Here is a 17,936-nt window from a genome sequence, read left to right as displayed (position 1 = left end):
ACTCGTCGGAATGATGCCGACATTGCACCATAATCACCTGTGAGTCTGGCAAGCTGCTTCCCAGCTACAGACATACGCAGCACATATCTGCCCTAACTGCTGAGGGGTTGTGTGCGTGTGGCAGGGGCGGGGGGGCAGTGTTTCTCCTCTCCGTCCTCTGGCTGCTTTGTCTGTTTCTTCCCAGTTGCAGGAGAGTTGGGGAAGGATGCACCTGGGCCATATCCTCAGCACTCCCCCCCGCAGCCTCCCAGGAGGTCAGGCAATGAGAGGACCTCCCAGCACATCTGCAGACAACACAAAGGCCACGCGTAGCTCTGCAGCCTCAGGGTGTGTGTTTCAGTGACACAGAGAACCGAGACATGATGGAGCATCCCCTGGCTGGAAGGGGAATTCCCCTCTCTTCATCCTGCATGGGCCTGACCATACCCTCAGAGGGTCTAACCTACTTTAAACCCTAGCAGCTCTTCATATAGACTGTCAGGGGCATGGGGCTAGCTCAGTGCTGAAGAGACCTCTGGGGCTGTGTCAGAGCACGCTACCAGCTGGGCCCCGCGCTCAAGTTCACTGCCTTTCTAAACTTCCTGACCGCCGCAGCCCTGCGGGTCACTGCACTGCCTCGCCGATTACCGCCCTCCAAGCAGCTGGACAGAGAAGACATGTCTTTTTGTTAATTCAACATATTTATTTTTGCAACATGATCACTGGAGCAGTCTGGTAGCTGGGCCTTTCCATAGCAAAGCTCACCCCACTGTGCAGCTGCTGAACTAACTCTGTTCAACCTGCCGGCTGCCCCCGGGCCATTCCCGTCATGCCCTCTGCTGGCCCTCGTTCTGTCCGTGACCCTCACTCCTGATCACCAGCACCTCCAGCTGTTCTAGTCCTGGGGCTTTGCTGAGCCCAGCAGGATAATTGCATCAACTTTGATGCTGTTTTAATGACACACCAGAGAAATATTCAGCAGTGCTGCAGGAGTTTCTGTATCTCAGTCAGAGGGTGATTGGCCCCTTTAAGAAATAATGGATCCAGCCCCACCTATGCCATGCACAGCTCTGCTCACCGGGGTGGGGTGGGGATGACAGTTATTGCAGTAGCATTGCAAATCAGTCCAGTAGACCTCGTGACAAAAGAGAAACCTCCAGCGAGCCAAGGGGGGTGGGGAATGAGCAGCCTGCCTGCCTGCAAAGGGGGGGGGAGAGTCTGGGGGGTAGGGAGGATTAAAAAGGACCACCTTGAAGAAGCTGAGGGCTGCAGCTTGTCCGGTTACCAACACAAACCCTAGAAGCAGACTATCAGAGCCCAAAGGAGGCTCTGGGACTCCTGGCTCCAGGGGGAGGAAGGGTTGGACCCGACGGTCTAATGTCCCATTGCCATGCTGTATGGGACTCAGTCAGTGAGAGCCCTGGCAGCAGAATCTCACCTCACAGCATTCTGGCCTGGCAGTGACTCCGTAAAGAGCCAGACAAGGAGGTGCACAGAGCAGTACATCTGTAGGCCATGCGACCCTCTATGTGGGGGCCATGTTCTGCCTTGCCAGAGACATGGCTTAGGGACCACCCCTAGTTCCTCTGATCTTAATTTCATTTGGGACCAAGGCCAGCTTTGAACCGAGGCCGTTAAAGAGAAAAGGCTGGTGCCTAGCCACACAGCAGTCCTGTGTGTGTGCCCCAACCGCGGCCCAGCACTGAGCTTTGTGGGTGCCCAGCATTGAGCTTTGTGGGTGCCGAGCTATTCAAGAGGCCAGGCATCGGGGGAAGACGGCTACCCCTTTGGGACCGTCAGAAGTGCTGCTTGCCCAGGTGCCAGGGGTGGGACTAATCCAGCAGGAGCAGCTGAAGGGCTGAATTTCCAGATCTCCTGCACTGCCCACACTTAGTTTTGCAAATTCGTGCAAATTCTGGAGCAGCAGCCCTGTGTGCTTGCTCCCTGCTGTGAAACTGCATGGCCCTTGCGGAATTCCCCTCCCCACACAGCCGGCCTGTCACAATGGGTAACAAAGGCCAGCACCCAAAGCAGCCATGTTTTGCTTTGTGTATGGAGTTGGATGGCTATGCTAATGACAATGTGACAGCTCCCCTCAGAGCCTGTACCCGCAGATCAATAGGACCTAGGGAATAGGCAGTGTTTCTTCATCGCGCTGCGGGGTTTGCCTATGATGCCCCCAGGAAAGGAGATCCCAGAGGGATCCCGTTGAATCCTGGCTCAGCCCCCAGATCTGCCCCCACCTGCCATCCCACCCATCCTGCTCAGTTCAGTTCAATGACTTTAATGGCAGGACAAACTCTGCCTCTGAGGCCATAGCATAAGAAACGACAGACTCCTCCACTTTGCCAAGAGGGTCCCCCATGGTTTGGGGTCTGATCCGTGTTCATCAGCAGGAGGCTCCCTTGTGCGGGGCCGGCTCTGCATCACTCCCGCTCAGGCCCAGCCTTGGCCCTGCTCGCTGGGGTGTCTCTCATGGCCCTGCTACGTTAGGGGAATGGCTCCCTCGTGTTGGGGATGCTGCACAGAAAGTGGCTCCGTCTCCCCGCTGGCTGCAGAGTCACCCCTGGCGTCGGACTGGGCTCTGGGCCTCCCGCTCCTCACCCCAGCCTGGGGTCAATGGGTTTGCGGGTGCTGATCTAACTTAGTTTTTCACACAGCGCACAGTCAACCTGGGGAAGTCTTTGCCAGAGGATGGTGTGAAGGCCAAGACTATAACAGGGTTCAAAAAAGAACTAGATAAATTCATGGAGGACAGGTCCGTCAATGGCTATTAGCCAGCATGGGCAGGGATGGTGTTAGCCAGAAGCTGGGAATGGGCGACAGGGGCTGGATCACTTGGCGATGACCTGTTCTGTTCCTTCCCTCTGGGGCCCCTGGCGCTGGCAACCGTCGGCGGACAGGACACTGGGCTGGATGGACCTTGGGTCTGACCCAGTCTGGCCGTTCTCATGTTCTTAGCTCTGCTCAGCGCCCAAACCTGACCTCCCCCTCCACTCCAACCCAGCTCAGCCCCAGCCCCACATCCTCCCCCCAAACCCACCCCTACTCCACATCCTCCCCCCCCGTCCTGACCCCCAAACCTGCCCCACATCCTTCCCCCAAACCTGCCCCTGCTCCACATCCTCCCACTGTCCCGCCCCCCAAACCTGCCCCTGCCCCACATCCTCCCCCCCGTCCAGCCCCCCAAACCTGCCCCACATCCTCCCCCCCGTCCAGCCCCCCAAACCTGCCCCACATCCTCCCCCCAAACCCACCCCTACTCCACATCCTCCCCCCCGTCCAGCCCCCCAAACCTGCCCCACATCCTTCCCCCAAACCTGCCCCTGCTCCACATCCTCCCACTGTCCCGCCCCCCAAACCTGCCCCTGCCCCACATCCTCCCCCCAAACCCACCCCTACTCCACATCCTCCCCCCGTCCAGCCCCCCAAACCTGCCCCACATCCTCCCCCCGTCCAGCCCCCCAAACCTGCCCCACATCCTCCCCCCAAACCCACCCCTACTCCACATCCTCCCCCCCGTCCAGCCCCCCAAACCTGCCCCACATCCTCCCCCCAAACCCACCCCTACTCCACATCCTCCCCCGCGTCCAGCCCCCCAAACCTGCCCCACATCCTCCCCCCAAACCTGCCCCTGCTCCACATCCTCTCCCCAAACCCACCCCTACTCCACATCCTCCCCCCCGTCCAGCCCCCCAAACCTGCCCCACATCCTCCCCCCAAACCCACCCCTACTCCACATCCTCCCACTGTCCCGCCCCCCAAACCTGCCCCTGCCCCACATCCTCCCCCCAAACCCACCCCTACTCCACATCCTCCCCCCGTCCAGCCCCCCAAACCTGCCCCACATCCTCCCCCCCGTCCAGCCCCCCAAACCTGCCCCACATCCTCCCCCCAAACCCACCCCTACTCCACATCCTCCCCCCCGTCCAGCCCCCCAAACCTGCCCCTGCCCCACATCCTCCCCCCAAACCCACCCCTACTCCACATCCTCCCCCCCGTCCAGCCCCCCAAACCTGCCCCACATCCTCCCCCCAAACCCACCCCTACTCCACATCCTCCCACTGTCCCGCCCCCCAAACCTGCCCCTGCCCCACATCCTCCCCCCAAACCCACCCCTACTCCACATCCTCCCCCCGTCCAGCCCCCCAAACCTGCCCCACATCCTTCCCCCAAACCTGCCCCTGCTCCACATCCTCCCCCCAAACCCACCCCTACTCCACATCCTCCCCCCCGTCCAGCCCCCCAAACCTGCCCCACATCCTCCCCCCAAACCCACCCGTACTCCACATCCTCCCCCCCCCGGTCCAGCCCCCCAAACCTGCCCCTGCCCCACATCCTCCCCCCAAACCCACCCCTACTCCACATCCTCCCCCCCCGTCCAGCCCCCCAAACCTGCCCCACATCCTCCCCCCAAACCCACCCCTACTCCACATCCTCCCCCCCCGTCCAGCCCCCCAAACCTGCCCCTGCCCCACATCCTCCCCCCAAACCCACCCCTACTCCACATGCTCCCCTGTCCAGCCCCCCAAACCTGCCCCTGCTCCACATCCTCCCACTGTCCCGCCCCCCAAACCTGCCCCTGCCCCACATCCTTCCCCCAAACCCACCCACTGGATTGAGCCCCGCCCCTCCTGTCGTCTCTCCCTCGGCAGCCCCGCCCGCAGAGACTCCTGTTCCAGCCCCGCCCATGTCCAGTACTAACCCCGCCCCCATGGGGACTCTCCCTCGATAGCCCCTCCCGCGCTAAGCCCCGCCCCTAGAAACTCCTGTTCCAGCCCCGCCCCGACGCTCATGTAGCCCCGCCCATGCCCAGCGCTCGGCCGCGTCTTCTGAGGCCCCGCCCATCGCCCGGCCTCTCCCGCACTAGCCCCGCCCATGGCATGAGGCCCCGCCCATCGCCGAGCCGGAGCCACCGCCATGAGCCGCCCGTGCGAGGAGCGGGGCCTGCGCGCCCGGCCGGTGCACTGCGAGCGGCTGCCCGGGCGCTGGGACCCGCCCGCCCTGCAGGGGTACGGAGCCCCCGCGCCGCTTCGGGCTGGGGCCCACGGGCGCCGGGGGGCTCGCTGCGCGTGTGGGCGGGGGCGGGCTGCGCGGGGCGGGGCTCGCTGCGCGTGTGCGGGGGGGCGGGCTGCGCGGGGCGGGGCGGGGCTCGCTGCGCGTGTGGGCGGGGGCGGGCTGCGCGGGGCGGGGCGGGGGCGGGCTGCGCGGGGCGGGGCTCGCTGCGCGTGTGGGCGGGGGCGGGCTGCGCGGGGCGGGGCGGGGCTCGCTGCGCGTGTGCGGGGGGGCGGGCTGCGCGTGTGGGCGGGGGCGGGCTGCGCGGGGCGGGGCTCGCTGCGCGTGTGCGGGGGGGCGGGCTGCGCGGGCGGGGCTCGCTGCGCGTGTGCGGGGGGGCGGGCTGCGCGGGGGCAGGCGGTGGCCGGGCTGCGCGGGGGTGCGGGGGCGGGGCTCGCTGCGCGTGTGCGGGGGGGCGGGCTGCGCGGGGGCGGGCGGTGGCCGGGCTGCGCGGGCGTGCGGGGCTCGCTGCGCGTGTGCGGGGGGGCGGGCTGCGCGGGGTGTGGCTCGCTGCGCGGGGGCAGGCGGTGGCCGGGCTGCGCGGGGCGGGGCTCGCTGCGCGGCGGTGCGGGGGCGGGCTGCGCGGGGGCGGGCGGTGGCCGGGCTGCGCGGGATCCCCATGACCCCCCCCCCCGCACCTCCCAGAGCCCGGCGCGGGCCGCGCCTGTTCCGCGCTCCGGGGCTGTTGGGGAGACACAGGGCAAGGTCCCTGCTGCTGGGCAGCCCCGCAGGCTGGGAGTCGGCACCCGCCGGGCTCCGGGGTTGGCGCTGAGCGGTGCGGGCCGGCGGGGGTTGGAACAGGGGTGTGCCGCGAGGACTGGGGTGGAAACGGCTCGCTGGAAAATCCTCTTGATTTGTCCCATCCTAGGTAGAGCAGGACCAAGGCAGCCCTTCCTGGGATGAAATGAAATGCTCTGTAACCTGCGGAACTCACTGCTGCAGGGTGCTGTTGAGGCAAATGCTCTGTGGAGCTTTGTAAGGCTGAGGGGGATCTTTAAGTTTTATTTCTAAGACTAAGAACAGCATCTGTAGTGACACGGAGTGGGATAAAAGCCACAGGCACTCTCAGTCCTTATCCAACATCAAGGCTTGAGTTGACCAGCTGCTGAGTTCAGGAGAAATATCTGTTCTGCAGATGGGGCGGTTTTGTTTTTGTCTGAGGCATCTGGCTCTGGCCACTGCCTGAGCCGGGGACATGGGACTGGATGGCTGTCCTGGTGGCGTGCACTGTGTCTGATTGTTCCCTTCCCCTCACGTCTGCAGTGGGAACGGTGTGATTCTGGAGGGAGAGCTTCTTGATGTCTCTCGTCACCTCATCTTGGATATTAATGGCAGGAAGGTGAGCAAGGTGCCTTGTCCCGGGCTTCCCTTGGGGAGGAAGAGGCGCACAATGGGTGCTGGGGGTGGGGGGAGTCAGAGATAAACGACCATAATCTGTCTAGAGCTTGGTACAGAGAGGGCAGCAGCAGCAGACTTCCCCCAGGCAGGGCACAGAGGGGGCATGCGAGCCAGTCGTGGGAGGGCCTCCCGCCAACGATGATACTTCACACTGGCATTTTTCTCCATATTTCTCAAAGCGCTTCCCACAGATGTGTTAGGATCTTTATAGCCATTTCACAGCTGGGGAAATTGAGGCACAGCGATGGGCATTGACTCTCCTGTGGCCACGCAGGGAGTCGCTGGCAGATCTCCTGGGCCGTATCCACTGTATGTATAGTGCTGGCCATGCAGTGCATAGCTGTCTGTCTGTCCCTCTTTCTGCGCATCTCCTGCTTTTGCTGATGCCTGCCCTCAGGCACTAGGGTTAGGGTTCCTGCTTCAGATGTTTGGCAGTCCAGCGGCGCACCTGGTGCAGAGTGGGAAGGTGCTTTTCTTGCTGATGCAGGTGCCCGTCTTGGGCGGGGTGGGTGGGGTGCCTCCTCAGAGAGGGGCTGGCACCGTGCTGTCTTCCAGAGCACTGTGCTGACTGCCTCCCTTGAATAGATGCTCCCTGGGAATGGCCTATCCCAGGGTGGACTTGTGCTGCAGTGAGCAGGTCCCAGCTGCTGTGTGGGGCTCTGGAGGCTGGGCCCTGGGGGTGTCGGTTTCTGCAGCTGACCTGGAGTGTGGCTGGGTAGTGGCGGCTTTGCCGGTCTAGGTCCTGTTACTGTTTTAAGCACTGGTGCTGTCCCAGGTTCACCCCCTTGCAGCAGGTGGGGTAGGGAATGCCGTTACTCTGGCTGTCACCTCCCTGCGACTGGTGGCAGTCTGCCGGTTGTGGGCTGCAGGCCCTGGAGCAGGGGGACAGGGAGCTGGTGACCTGCTGTCCGGCTGTGAGCATCTCCGGTTCCTCCCTGCTGCAGGAGCGATACTATGTGCTGTACGTCAGGCCTGGCCAGGTCCATCGCCGCAAGTTTGACGCCAAGGGAAGTGAGAGAGAGCCAAATTTCAGCAACGTCAGGAAGGTGAACACCGGCTTCCTCATGTCCTCCTTCAGTAGGTACTGGGAGGAGCCCTCCTGCGGCTCCGTCCTGCCCTGCTCTCCCCAGCGAAAAGAACAGGAGGACTTGTGGCACCTTAGAGACTAACCCATTTATTTGAGCAGAAGCTTTCACGAGCTACAGCTCACTTCATCGGATGCATCAGACTCACGAAAGCTTCTGCTCAAATAAATGGGTTAATCTCTAAGTGCCACAAGTCCTCCTTTTCTTTTCGCGGATACCGACTAACACGGCTGCTCCTCTGAAACTTCTCCCCAGCAGTAGCGCAGAATCCATCCTGGGCACATTCAGCTCAGCCGCAGGAGGCTGGCTCCACCTTTCCATTCTCTCACCCCGGGGGAGGGGGAAGGCTTGTACCTGGGGTCGGGGACTTGTGCTCAATCTCCTGCCCAGTGGTTGTCATCTTGCCCATGTCCCCTGCTGGTTTCCCCTCAACTGGAAGTGGAGGCCAGCGCTCACCTTTGAACTGAGCTGGGGGGAGGGCGTGCGGCTCTCTTTAGCCCCTTGGAGGCGTGAAATACCACTGGCTTTCAGTCCTGTCCGACCCTGATCTCTCCCATTGGGGAAAGTCCTTTACTCATCGTGGGCTGTAGAGGCTCTGTGTTACAGATATCTTGGCACTTTAAGGCACATGTGAACCAGGGAGCTTGGTGTCAGGATCCTCGGGACCAGTGACCAGAATCAGAGCCCACTCCCTCTTCCCCCAGCCCGGGACTCCTGGGCATCCTGTGCACAGCTTCCCTGCTGGGATCCATCCATTCCCCTGCGCTGAGAGGAGCTCAGTCTCCGAGTGCTGGGCATTTCACATACGCTGGCATTTGCTTTGCATGTGGCAGAAGTGGAAGCCAAAGGCGAGACAGACAGGCTGTCCCCCGAGGAGCTGAAGGGGCTGGTGAATAAGCCGGAGCTGCTGAGTGTGACAGAGCCCCACACTCCCAGGCAGGCTGTGGCCTTCTGGCTGCAGGAGATGGAGATGGAGAAGATGGAGCTGGAGCTGGGGACAGAGATCCGTCTGAAAACCCAGGGTGACAGCCCTTTCATATGTGAGTGACCCCCTCCTCCCAGGCTGGGCTCTTTGTGCACCTGCTCCCCATGGTGGCACTGGGTCATTGCTCTTGGCTTTGGGGCACCATCCTCCAGCTGCCTCCTGCCTGTTAGTTACTGGTATTGACAGGGATTGAGGCTCTGTGGCCCTGTGCGTGGTGTCGGGCTTGTCGCCCTTCGGGCGTTCTGAGGCCTTAACCCAGATCCCCAGGGACCTGGAGCAGATGTAGCAGCACCAACACATGCCCTAGGCGTTCCCCAGCTTACCCAGGAATGAAGATTTCTGCTGCTCCTGCCTTGCTGTTTCTTCTCTGCTGGCTTCACCCAGAGACAGCTCAGTCAACTTCCACATGCCAGCTGGGAAACTGCTTCCTCCAGCACCCCCTGCCCCCTCACCCCTGCTTCTGCTCCACGTAGCTCCTTTCTCCCTTTCAGTCTCTCTAGCCAAGCTGCATGCAGGGACAGTGACCAAGTGTAACTTTGTTGGCGATGGACAGGCTGGGGCTTCCTGGACAGACAACATCATGGCTAACAGACCTCAAGGAGGGCCAGCCCCCGAGCCCAGGGGGCAAGGGGACGGCGCAGAGGAGGATGAATGGGTAGGTGGAAATACTTTCTCCCGTTCCTGTTGAAGTGGGGAAGCAGGATCACAGGGCGGGATTAATCTTCTGGAAAGTTCCTCTCTGAGCAAGGTCCAGCTGCTCAGGTTGGAGAGGCTGGGATTGCAGTCTTGGGGGCTGACTCCTCTATGGCCAAGTACCAGCATGGTGGGCTGCCCTAGAGCAGCATGCCTTGCCAAGCCCTGGAGAGGAGAGAGGGGTGGGCAGCTCTCCTGAGAGCACAGATCTGCTAGGGCCGTACTGAGTACACCAACTCATCTTAGAGGCCACTGATCAGTTGTCTGAGTGGGAGAGCTCAGTGTGAAAGGCTCCATCCCCTGGGAGACAGCCAGTCCCCTTGCCTGCAGGAGCTGTGTATTCTGTCTCAGTGTCCTGTCTCTGACAGTGGCTAGTACAAGGTGCGTCACGGGGAAGTGAACAGAACAGGCCAATAGTGATCCAACCCTGTCATCTACTCCCAGCTTCTGGCAGTCCGAGGCCTATGGACACGCAGAGCATGGGGCTGCATCTCAGACCATCTTGACATGTGCACACCTGCATTCTGGGAGATGGCTTCTGTCCTTTACAGCCAATGCTGTGCTTATTCCTGTACAAAGTGGGACTGCCCCTGCTCCAAGGAGCCCCCGTCTCGATTCCTGACTCGTACTTTGTTGTGTTTGCGGCTTTTCCACGTCTGTTTCTTCAGCCTGTGGTCCCATGCTGCTTCTTGGACGCTCCAGATCCGTGGCTGCACAGCTTCCTCCTCGAGTCTGTGATGAGGCCAGCAGTGGGCGCTGCGCCACCAGCCAAACCCCCTCTGCTCTTGCCTTTCCCTCCTCCCTTGGCTCGCTGAGCCCATCCCTCAGTGGCCTCCCCTCTCCTGGAGACCCAGCATAGCTCCTGGGTTCTGAGCCCAGCTAGGATTGTCTTTCGCACTGACTGGCTCTGTTGGCTTTTCCCTTAGGATGACTGAGAGCCGAGGGACCTTCTCCACTGAGGCAGCAGCCGCTCTGTACAGTAACTGTTCTGTTCTCCCTGCTTTTGACTCCATGGCACCAGGGAGGGTGCAGAGCCTGGATGGGGGGATTCTCACCCCTGGGTTGCTCAGGATGCAGTTTGCACTGGGCCAGCCCTGAGAAAGAGGTCTCCATGCCCAGCTGGCCTTCGTATGTTTTGCAGTGTTTGTCCACAGAGGCCTTTGGGGTCCGTACGGCTCTGCCCTGGGTTCCAAGAGTCCCTCTCTCTCCTCCCCACCTGCGTGCTGCTTTGGGCGGAGGCTGTGGCCCAAGTGACCAAGCTTATGCTTCCCTTTGAAATGGATGGAATGGTCAGAGCAGGGCAGCTTGGGCTTTTCCTGACTGCTGTGAGCCATCTGGGGCCGGGTGAAGGTTGGCATTGCCCCTCTGCTTGGTGCACCCTGCCCAGTCGCTGCCCCTGAGAAATCCCACTTGGTACATGTAGATAATGCCTGTCTGCCCAGCCAGTCCCTCTCCCTTGGCCATGGAGTCCTGCTCCTTATGGGACACTAACCCATGTATCTCGCTGATTGGAAATGTCCCAAGCTGTCTGCACAAGCCATCTCTAAAATCCTGCCTGTGCATTTATGAGCAGTGTTTTTTTAATTAATAAATCTCTCAAACCTACACCAGAAGCATGTGACTGATGTTCTCAAAGCCTCCCCAGCCCTCTGCCAAGGGAGAACTGGCTCTTGTATCTTTTCCAAATACGGGCCTCTTAGTTTTGTCTGTAACCTAAAAAAGAAGAAACTTTCAGGGGCAAGTAATACAAGCATCTCTGGCTGGCTGGGAAGAGGAGGGTGGTTCTGTGGGGAACTTCCTTACCTGCTGGCTTAAAAGGAACTGCCCCTTAATTCCGTACCCTGTGTGTGGGTAGAAAGGGCACGTTTTGTTACACGGCCCACCTGGGCTGCCTGCTTTCCGGCAGGGATCTCTCACTGATGAGCTAGAGATCTACTGTAAATTAAAAAGAAGCAGGTAGTCTGCCACACAAGGCTGCCTGGCCCAAGGTGTGAACAGGGAAGAGGGGAGAAAGCATCTCCTAGACCCAGCAGGCCCTTCTGGGGAAGTGCCTCGGGCTGATTTCCCACTTGTGGGCTCTAGCTATGATTGCTGCTGTGGGGCAGCCGCCCACCTCAGAAATAGGGGACGGGAGTGCTTAGAGATGACGGGGTGCCTCCCCTTTTCCCAGGACTGAGTACTGCTGCATTTCAGCACCCCCCATGGCCCTGGGCCTGAGTCTGCCCCATGCAGAGTGATAATATGCCACGTCTGCTTGCCTACCAGCTGCCCCTGTAGCCCGGGCCAGTCCTGCCCCAGCAGTGCCGTGGGGTACAGTGAGGCGGTGTGTGGGAGTGGCACTCACCCAAGGTTAGGCCTGTTTCCTCCCTAAGGAGTGTGAAACTCCTTCCAGCTCCTGGCTCAGCCAGGGTGTGTCCTCCCCAATGGCAGGGCCCTGACCTCAGCAGCCCTGGGTGGTGTCCACTGGCCCTGGCTGCTCACTGTTTGTGTCCCCTGATGGCTGGGCCTGGCCACGCGGCTGCCAGGGGGTGGTAAAAGGGGCAGTTTGCCCCTGGCCCCCAAGCAAGAGGTCAGCTTTGAGTGGTGCTGTATGGAGCGGGGACAGGAGCCAGGAGCCCTGCTGTGCGGTGAGTCTGAGTCTGCCCTGTCTGTGTTCCGTTACTCGGAGGCTGCGCAGTGCTGTGTTGGGCAGGCAGTGGATGAGGATGGAAATGGTGTAGAAGGAAATTGCCACATGGCCTTGCTGAAGCAAGAGCTCTGCTCCAGAGGAAGACTGTTGGGCTGTGACTAACTGGCCTGGGGATGGGATGGCTCAGCAATCGGCAGTTATTGCATGGCGATGGTGTGAGCGCCGGGAGGGATCGGTGCCAGCCTGGTGTCCCAGTCCCGCTCCGTTCGGAGGACACTCAGCACCTTCCCTGGTCGTGCTTTGGCTCTCTGTGCCCATCTGTGCTGCTGCAGAGGGCATGGGTCACCCCAGCAAGCACTAGCGGCTCTTGCTCTAAAGGAAGCTGCCAGGGCAGCTGCTCCCAGCCCTGGGTTTTCTGCCCAAGGCTCCAGGAAGGGCCCCTCAGGCTCCATGGCACCAGCTCGGCTGCGCAGTTTGGGGCGTTAGTTCCGGATGTCGGAGCCAGCACCGGCTCTGCAGCCCCTGTCTGTTCCTCACGGCTCTTTGTGCAGGCTCTTGGCAGCGCTTGACCCAGCGACCATGCCGCTCACTGGTGCCTGAGGCCCAGAGCGCTCTCCTCAGCTGTGGCTGGCCAGGCAGGGGGACCCTTCCTAGTGAGCGATGGCCTGGTCCCTGCCCCAGGTCTGGCCCTTCCAGGCCAGGCTCCGCAGTGGGCCCCACTTCGCGATGTCCTGGATGAAGAGCCCTGTGTCTGCTCCGTGGAGGGGCTCGGCCTGGGGGGCCTGTGGTCCGAGCCACGCTGCTCTCCGGGAGGGCCCTCTGCCACATGGCCCAGCACCGCAGGGCTGCCCCGGGACTCGCACCATCCCAGGTCAGCGTGGGGCTTTCCCAGGACACAGGCCTCCCCTGGCAGCTGGCTCCCCCAGTGGTGCCCCAGAGCCCTGCAGGGCCCAGCACAGCGCCTCTCTGTCTGGTTTAGCCGGGTTCACCTGCTTGTGCCAGAGGCACCCAAGGCCCTGCCAGTGCAGGACAGGAGCGTGGGGGTGGGGCGGGGCGGAAGGGAGTGAGGGGAGCAGAGCAGAGGGGAGGAGAAATGAACAGGGAGGAGGTAACACTTCAAACAGGACAAAAGCCTCCTTGCACTGCAGAAGCCCTGGTTGCCTCCCAGTGTGAGTTGGCTCTGGCAGGCCCTGCTGCTGGTGTCTTGGGTCGCCCAGGGCAGGGGCCATGGGCTGGCGAAGGGGGGGGACGTGTCTGTCCTACTCCCCTGCACTGGATCGCTGCGGCAATCAGCAACTTCCTCACCAAAACATGATTCTGTAGGGGTCCGCTGACTCCGTGGGATGCCCTGAGCAGCAGTGAGAGGCCCGGCCTTTTCCTAAACTGCCCAGCTAGTATCACCCCCAGGCCGTCGCTGTGCACGTGGGGCCCGGCTGGTACCGGCGCCCCGGGCGTCTCCATGTGCGTGGGACCCGGCTGGTACCGGCGCCCCGGGCGTCTCCATGTGCGTGGGGCCCGGCTGGTACCGGCGCCCCGGGCGTCTCCATGTGCGTGGGACCCGGCTGGTACCGGCGCCCCGGGCGTCTCCATGTGTGTGGGGCCCGGCTGGTACCGGCGCCCCGGGCGTCTCCATGTGCGTGGGGCCCGGCTGGTACCGGCGCCCCGGGCGTCTCCATGTGCGTGGGGCCCGGCTGGTACCGGCGCCCCGGGCGTCTCCATGTGCGTGGGGCCCGGCTGGTACCGGCGCCCCGGGCGTCTCCATGTGCGTGGGGCCCGGCTGGTACCGGCGCCCCGGGCGTCTCCATGTGCGTGGGGCCCGGCTGGTACCGGCGCCCCGGGCGTCTTCATGTGCGTGGGGCCCGGCTGGTACCGGCGCCCCGGGCGTCTCCATGTGCGTGGGACCTGGCTGGTACCGGCGCCCCGGGCGTCTCAGTGTGCGTGAGGTGCGAGGGGGTGAGGGTGCGGGCTCGGGGTGCGGGCTTTGGGGTGGGGCCAGGGATGAGGGGCTTGGGGTATGGGAGAGGGTTTGGGGTGCAGGCCCCCCATGGTACTCACCTCAGGCACCTTGTGGGAAGCAGTGACTTGTCCAAGCAGCTCCTAGGAGCAGGGGCGGCCAGGGAGGCTCCGTGTACTGCCCCCGAGTTGGTTCTGCCCCCACAGTTCCCATTGGCTGAGGTTGCCAGCCAGTGGGAACTGCGGGGGCAGAACCAGCTCGGGAGCAGCGCACGGAGCCTCCCTGGCCGCCCCTGTGCTTAGGAGCTGCAGGGACAAGTCGCTGCTTCCTGGAGAGGGCCTGGTTAGCAAGGGTCACACCACCCCTTCAGCTATCTCAGCAAAGCCGTGCCCTGATAGCTGGTCGGGTTTCTTCACCTCCACTGCATATCTGCTGCAGGCCCTGGCAGTGCTGTTTATCTTCGTCAACCTTTGGCAGCCCCATAAAGCAATATAGAAGTCAGATGAAACAGCCAGCTGGGTTCAGAGAAGTGAACGGAGGGTCATAAACCCTTTATCTTGCCGGGTGAAGGTGGCTGCTGCTGAGACACCAGAGCAGCCTGGCACCTGGGCTGGGGCATGACGAAGGGGAAGTTGTTGCCACGGTTACTTTTAGTAAGTCACGGACAGGTTGCGGGTAATAAACAATAGTTCAGGGATGCAACAGCTGTGCTGCTGGGGCTGGGGGGTTGACCACCCAAACCCTGCCGCCCCGGGGTGGGGGTGGGGTTCGACAATCCGAGCCCTGCTGCCGGGGCAGGGCTGACAGCCCGAGTTGCCCTGCTGTCCGCAGGGGGAGGGGAGGGAGCTGGCAGCCCGAGCCCTGCTGCCTGGGGCTGAAGTCGTGGCCTCCGTGACCGACTCGTAGCCTTTCCCAAGCCCTGCATGCGGCGTGAACTCGGCCGATGGACTGCCCCCTTGGCTGGCGCTGGCCGCTGTCTGGCTGCGGGTTGCTGGCACAAAGCAGCACCCAGCGCCGGCATGGCTCCCTTCCCAATGCAGAGGGTAGGGGAGACGCTGGATTTACACCCAGCAAGGGGGACCCCACCCATGGCACAAGGGAGGTTAAAAGCCCTTTACAGGGAGCAGAAATTATCCAAAAAGCTGCCTACGCCCCTCTCCTCCCCCACCAGTGCTTGGGGATTCTGCTTGACTGCGCTCTGAGGGAGCCCGCGGCTCCCCAGGGCCTGTGAACGGTGGTGCACCCTGCAAGGCTCAGCCCCTAGCATGCCCCTTGGCTCACTGTGACTGGGCTACTGGTGACTCCTGCCCAGGTCTGGCCGAGCCACAGCTAACCTGGCAGCTGGGCTGCACGGGACCCACAGGTGCTCTGGCGTGGCTGGTGGAATGGAAGCCCTAGGCCAGGCTGGTGGATTATTGGTGGGAGGTGGTCTGGTCAAGGTCCCCATGTCTCAGTCCGTGGAACTCCGACAAGCACATAGATAACTGGGATCAGTCCGGCTCAGCTGTGGGTTAGTGGTGTTAAAGCAGGTATGAGAGCGATAAAGACATGTTTGGGGGTTCAGACTATGGATCGCTGGTGAGTGGCTGTAGCTCATTTCTAGCAGCTGGCTGCCATGTCGTAAGGGAATATTTGAGCGGGTGCATTGTGAGCCCCTGCGACTGTGTAAATCACCAGACAGGAGAGACTAACCAGTGCGAAGGGCTGACCCCCAACCGCAAGTGTCGCATCCTGCCCAGCAGGGACAGGCCATTGACACCAGGACTGTTGTGGGACGATAAAGAGGCCAAAGGACTTTGTTGTTTTCCTTCCCCAAGATGGGTCATGCAAGTGGATTCCTCCCGTCAGCTGAGTTCACAGCTCGGAGTACATGGCTGGAAGGGACTAAAACCCCTAACAAGAAGGAACTGGACGCTGGGGGCTAATGTTTTCTAAGCATACACAAGGGATCCCCTGCTGCTTAGCCTGGGTTAGCTCTAAAGCAGCATCTCTCAACGTTGTTGATACCCAGGGACCGGCTTGCTGCCTTCCTAAACTGTATCAGGTAGGTCTCAGTGATCAGTGCTGGTCCACAGACTGATCATTGAGAAACACTGCCCTAAAGCAGTGCTACTCAAAGTGGTGGTCCGCGGGCCGGTGCCGGTCTGCGAGCCATTGGCTGCCGGTCTGCGAGCACATTGGGAAAAAATTGCCGGTCCCCCACATCAGATAGCTTGAGAAGCACTGGCCTAAAGCCCAGCTAGAGACTGCTGATTATAGAAGCTTCTATTGCCTTTTGAAACTTAAGATAACTCATTTGTGTGTGTGTTTACTTGCTTTAACCTTGAAAACAATATTTGTTTCCTTTCCTGTTAATAAATCTGTAGATAGTTTATCATAGGATGGGCTACACGCTGATGGCTTTGGAATGCGATCTAAAGTGCAATTGACATGGGGTGAGCGACTAGCCCTTTGGGACTCAGAGTAACCTGAATGATGACGTTATTCTTGGAAGGGCCTATCTGCCACACAGACAGGCTCCCCTGGGTGGTGAGGTGGATCAGCGCACCCAAGGGGACTGTCCATGGCTCCATGTTCAGGCTGTCACAGCGCCTGAGGGGTTCACACTAGATAATGGGTTGGTGCAGTCTAGGTACAGAACTCCCCACCAGTCTGGGGTTTGTGCCCTGGCTCTTACCAGCCTGCCCCGAGCCTGGCACTCGTGCTCCAGGGCTGGCAGGGGCTAAGTGGCCTCGTTAGGGACAAGGGGCATTCGTGGCTCTAAGGGTTGGCTTGAAGTATATTTCAGCAATGGGCGGTGGTGGCCTTTGCGAGGCGGCCCCCCCCCAGGCTGAGGAGGGTGCGCCCCCCAGCGCGGGGCTGCAGCATCTCTCCCCGGTGGATGGGCGGCTGCGGCGGTTTGGGGCAGCACGTGAGGGCTGCGTGCCCCTGGCTGGGGGCTGCTCAGTCCTAGGCGGCTCGGCTGGAGTCAGCGTTCTGAGCTGGCAGCTCTGGTGGCAGCCACCCTGGGGTCAGGTGCACGCTGCCAGTGGGGTGGGGGTGGGGACAGACCCGTTTGTTTCCTCGTGCCCTTCTGGCACATGCTGGCGTTGGTGAGATCCGGCCCCTCCTGGCCAGCTTAGCCATGTGCCTGCCCTGCAGCACTCAGGAGGCCTGGCCAGTCCTTCCGTTCCTGGGCGGGGCTGGGAGCCAGTTCTGCACTGCCCTAGGGGCATGCAGTGGCATTGACATGGGGCAGGCAGTGGAGCGCTCCATTGCCTAGGGAGGTTTCCCTCTTTAGTCAAAACCAGCATGACCCAGCCTGGAGCCCAGTGAGCCACCGCAGCTCTCCCCTGCTGGCTACCTAGACCCCAGGTGCTACTCTGCAGGCATGTGACATGGTGTGACGAAGCAGGACTGTTCTTAACGTTTCCTCTGAATAGTGTGGGGGTGCCTCAGTTTCCCCTATGCAGTTCTTAAGTATCTAGGGGGTGGGGTAAGGGTGTATGATCATTGCAGAGCCCTGGAGGGCAAGTGTGTGCAGGGGTCTGGACACAGAGAATGGCCGACACCCTGTTTCCTGGCAGCTTCCACGGGGTGCAGTACATCCCACCTTTGCCACCAGTTGTCACGGAGGCCCCAGGCGATGCTCTGGAACTGCTCCCTATGAAGCCAGTCAGGACTCTGGGGAAGTCTCCTTTCTGGGAGCAGCCTGTCTTCAGACACAAAGCTCACATAGCTTCCCCCTTCCTGGGTCTGACCTCGGAGCATTCAGCATCCTCTGCCCCTCCATGCGCTTCTCACAGTGAGTCTGCCCAGGCAGGGTCCTGGGGAAGCCAGAGGGTCCTGCCCCCCAACTCCGCAGGAAGACAGGACTCTCAGCCAGCCAGTAAAACAGAAGGCTGATTAGATGACAGGAACATGGTCTAAAACAGAGCTTGTAGGTGCAGAGAACAGGACTCCTCAGTTGGGTCCATTTTGGGGGGCAGTGAGCCAGGCAACCCCGTCTGCACTTCACTCCATGGCCGCAGCCAGCCCCAAACTGAAACTCCCTCCAGCCCCTTCTCCTCTGGGCTGTGTCCCTTTCCCGGGCCAGGAGGTCACCGGATTCCTTTGTTCTCCAACCCTTTAGGTCTCACCTTGCAGGGGGGAAGGGCCAGGCCATCAGTGGCCAGGAAA

The 17,936-nt window shown here is 61.4% G+C and overlaps 1 protein-coding gene across 2 annotated transcripts; it reads left to right on the top strand.

Moving 5' to 3' along the window:
- The first annotated feature begins 4,861 nt into the window (after nucleotides 1-4,861).
- Nucleotides 4,862-10,800, top strand: ARPIN (actin related protein 2/3 complex inhibitor). 2 transcript variants are annotated; one of them, XM_073304573.2, is made up of 6 exons: nucleotides 4,862-4,991; nucleotides 6,298-6,373; nucleotides 7,377-7,509; nucleotides 8,351-8,557; nucleotides 8,994-9,157; nucleotides 10,122-10,800. In XM_073304573.2, exons 1-6 carry the CDS (start codon nucleotides 4,900-4,902, stop codon nucleotides 10,128-10,130), a joined length of 681 nt encoding a protein of 226 aa, XP_073160674.1. In that variant the 5' UTR covers nucleotides 4,862-4,899; the 3' UTR covers nucleotides 10,131-10,800. The 2 variants fall into 2 exon arrangements, with proteins under 2 accessions (XP_073160674.1, XP_073160673.1); XM_073304572.2 differs by lacking the exon at nucleotides 10,122-10,800 and adding an exon at nucleotides 9,864-10,115.
- Nucleotides 10,801-17,936: the final 7,136 nt, after the last annotated feature.

Source organism: Lepidochelys kempii, chromosome 10 (genome assembly GCF_965140285.1).
Source record: "Lepidochelys kempii isolate rLepKem1 chromosome 10, rLepKem1.hap1, whole genome shotgun sequence".
Lineage (NCBI taxonomy): Eukaryota > Metazoa > Chordata > Testudines > Cheloniidae > Lepidochelys > Lepidochelys kempii.
Note: the sequence above shows the minus strand (reverse complement) of the source record. Positions and strands in the feature narration are given on the sequence as shown.

Bases quoted from the DNA above. Each gene is read 5' to 3' on its own strand.
- ARPIN (XM_073304572.2), top strand. From the start codon at position 4,900: ATGAGCCGCCCGTGCGAGGAGCGGGGCCTGCGCGCCCGGCCGGTGCAC. The intron at 6,374-7,376 runs GTGAGCAAGGTG...TCCCTGCTGCAG, and splicing joins TGGATATTAATGGCAGGAAG to GAGCGATACTATGTGCTGTA. The intron at 7,510-8,350 runs GTAGGTACTGGG...TGCATGTGGCAG, and splicing joins CTTCCTCATGTCCTCCTTCA to AAGTGGAAGCCAAAGGCGAG.